At 68.3% G+C, this 3393-nt stretch overlaps 1 protein-coding gene across 1 annotated transcript in view; it reads left to right on the top strand.

The window, feature by feature from the left end:
- The window catches only part of RNPEPL1 (arginyl aminopeptidase like 1), a 5751-nt gene extending 3044 nt beyond the window's left edge, over positions 1-2707 (top strand). Inside the window, exons 8-10 of the mRNA XM_011376283.2 lie at positions 893-1123; positions 1209-1351; positions 1732-2707. Coding sequence (XP_011374585.2) covers positions 893-1123; positions 1209-1351; positions 1732-2001 — 644 coding nt within the window. The 3' untranslated portion in view covers positions 2002-2707. The remainder of the gene's footprint in view (positions 1-892; positions 1124-1208; positions 1352-1731) is intronic.
- Positions 2708-3393: the final 686 nt, after the last annotated feature.

Raw genomic sequence — 3393 nt, forward strand, 5'->3', positions numbered from 1 at the left:
GAGCTGAAGGAGCAGAGCGTGGACTGCCGGGCAGGTGAGGCCCGCCGCCTCCCTCACGTCCTGCTGGCCGCTATGGGAGCAGCGGGTGTACATAGGGGGGCTGCTGCACGAGATGCCCCCTCTGCCTGGAGGAAGCTCCTCTTTCCTTCAGACAACCTTTGCTGGACAGTGTGGGCCTCAGGCTGAGAGACCATGGGGGCAGAGAGGAGAGTGTGCTTCCCAGCCAGATGGGGTCCCAGGGCTTCCGGGGGATGGGCGTGGGGAGGTGACACTTAGGCCGAGCTGAGCTAATTAGGCAGTGCCAGGAAATAGGCCATGGAGACGGTGCGTGCAAAGGGCCCGGGACAGGGTTGGCTGGTGGAGGGAGGTTTGCCCCCACCACTGGCCGAAGCCCGCCGGCCTGCTTGTGCGACACCCGTCATGGTGTCCCAGGGGTTCCCAGGGCTTGGGGCCGAAGGAGAGATGGGATGGGTCTGACCTATAGAAGAGGCTGGCGGGCAGAGGTGAGGCCGGGCGGGCTGTGCGGTGTCCCTGTGAGTGGCTGGGCTTTGCGGGCTGGGATGCGGGCAGAGCCGGCCCCCAGCTGTCCAGAGCCAGGGCTTCAGAACAGGACTGTGCTTTTGCTCCTAGCCCTGAGGTTGCACTTGAAGTACCCAGAGTAGGGAGCAGGTGGGGTCCCTCAGTCAGCAGCTCGAGCCTCCGGCCCCCCTGTCCCCTTCACAGAAGCCACTCCAGTGGCTTGAAGTGGCGAGTGCTCTAGCTGACGCCAGCGTCCCCGAACTGCCCCTGCACCGGTGGCTCCCGGGCCCAGGAGCAGCTTGTCAGGGACACTCTTGGAGCTGGGGGCTCCCGGCCAGCCCCCTCCCCAGCCCAGGGTCATGCCTCCCCACAGGTCTGGAGTTTGAGCGTTGGCTCAATGCCACCGGCCCACCGCTGGCCGAGCCAGACCTGTCTCAGGGCTCCAGCCTGACCCGGCCCGTGGAGGCCCTGTTCCGGCTGTGGACCGCCGAGCCCCTGGACCAGGCCGCCGCCTCGGCCAGCGCCATCGACATCTCTAAGTGGAGGACCTTCCAGACGGCGCTCTTCCTGGACCGGCTCCTGGACGGGTCCCCACTGCCCCAGGGTGGGTCCCGAGGCTGCCGGGCGGTAGGGGGGGCGGGGCGGGTGAGGGGGCGTGCCTGCCGGGCCTGATGCGCTGCACCCCGCAGAGGTGGTGACCAGCCTGTCACAGTGCTACTCCTCCCTGCTGGACTCCATGAACGCCGAGATCCGCATCCGCTGGCTGCAGATCGTGGTCCGGAACGACTACTATCCCGACCTCCACCGCGTGCGGCGCTTTCTGGAGAGCCAGGTGCGGCCGCTGCACCTGCCCCACCGGCCGTCCGGGACCGGCCGCGCAGACTGGCCGTCGCGGAGGGCAGGGCGGGGAGGATGTGGCAGCAGGGCGTGTGCTCCGGGGGGAGAGCCTAGGGACACGTGTCTGGAGGGGACAAGCAGAGTCTGGGGGTGTAGCACGCCCGGCCCTGGGCCTGTGGGCCTTTGGGCTCCTGGCCTGGGCACCAGTGTGTCCGCATCCTGGAGCCCGAGGGTCCCGGGCCTCTCCGCCCTGTCCCCCGCCAGTGCCCCTGGCCCAGGCCCTCTGGAGACGGGCCCTGGGGGAGGCCCGTGGAGGTAGGGTGAGCGGCACCGTGGGTGCAGCCGTGCGACCACGCCTGCCCCGCCCGCCTGCAGATGTCCCGCATGTATACCATCCCGCTGTACGAGGACCTCTGCACCGGTGCCCTCAAGTCCTTCGCCCTGGAGGTCTTCTACCAGACGCAGGGACGGCTGCACCCCAACCTGCGCAGGACCATCCAGCAGATCCTGTCCCAGGGCCTGGGGCCCAGCGCTGAGCAGGGTGGCGCCGGAGCGGACACGGACGCCGACCCGCCCGCCCTGCTGCTCGGGGACGAGGCTCCCAGCAGCGCCATCTCCCTCAGGGACGTCAACGTGTCTGCCTAGCCCTGAACCCCCGGACACCACCACTGTGCCTTCCGCGGCCCTGGCCTGCCATGACTGCGTGTCTCTCCGGCCACGAGCTCCACCCGGGCCTCCACGCCCCCTGCGGGCTCTCCCAGGGACCCTTTGTGGCCAGCCGAGCCCCGTGGACCTCGACCTCTCAGCTATCTTGCACTGCAGGCCCCCGAGTGGCCGGCGCACACCACGCCCTCCTGTCTCAACACTGACTGCCGGGCGCTGCCCCTGGCGTGACGGCCCCGCTGTCCGCTGGCAACCACCACACTGTGCCTTACATCCGCCGGAGGCTGGGGCCGTGCTGCCCGACTGTGTCCCTCCTCCCCGCGGAGCCCCGCACCCTGCCTCTGGGGTTGGCCCCTGGCAGAAGAACAAGGATGCAGATGTGCCCTCCGTGTGGGGGCAGGGGACATCGAGGAGGGTGGACGTCCCTGGGGAGGGACCCCCGGAAAGCCTTTGCCCCTCAGGGAACACGGGGTCCTGGCTCTGGGAGCAGGACCGGACGCCTGCCTCAGGGCTGCCCTGGGACGCTTCAGTGGGAGCCCAGGGGAAGGGCAGGTGGTGCTAGTGCTCTTCGTAGGCCACCATGCTGGGACAGGCCTGGGGACCCCAGTGGTCAGAGCTGGGCCACCCAGTGGACCACTGCCACAGGGTCACCACGATTGTCCCATTAAACCTCCACTCTGAAAGCGACCTCCAAGCCTGTTCCTCCCAACTCCTGTCCTCTGCGTCTGCCCGGCTGCTTTGGGGTGGGGCTGGCAGCTGGTCACAGCATGTCCTCCGACACATGGCCCCCTGGCCAGAGGCAGAGACATGCTGCACGGCCGAGGGTCTTCCTCCACACTCCAGCCGCTCCTGGCCATCCCAGCTTCGCCCTGCCGCCCGGGGCTCTGAGGACCAATGGCAGGCCACACTGCCCTTCCCAGCCTCTCAGCCAGAACCCTCGAACACCAAAGCAAAGGAAGCCACTCATTAGCACCCTCACTCGGGGACTTTCTCAGTGGTGGTCCCCCGTCCCAAACTGGTGAAGGCAGGGGTGAGTGGTGGGGTGCGCTCTGTCTCGGAGGGTCCAGAGGGGCTTGGACGGCCACCAGCGTAGGTGCGGTGGCAGCTGGGTGCGGTGGCAGCTGGGTGCAGGTGGGCTCGGGCACTGAGGGGCAGGGACTCGGTGTTCCCACGAAGGACAGCTGGGCTGGCAGGGGAGTGATGCAGCCAGTGAGTTGATGCAGGGTGGCCGCCAGGCTCCGCTCCCCATGGTCATTCGGGCTCAGGCCAGCAGGGCCTTATGACCAGACGACATGCTCTGGTTGGAAGTGGCACGTTACCCAAGCCACTGGCCAGACCCAGGCACAGAGCCCCGCAGGACCAGCAGTGGGCCAG

This window comes from Pteropus vampyrus, unplaced genomic scaffold (assembly GCF_000151845.1).
Source record: "Pteropus vampyrus isolate Shadow unplaced genomic scaffold, Pvam_2.0 Scaffold291, whole genome shotgun sequence".
Taxonomy (NCBI): domain Eukaryota; kingdom Metazoa; phylum Chordata; class Mammalia; order Chiroptera; family Pteropodidae; genus Pteropus; species Pteropus vampyrus.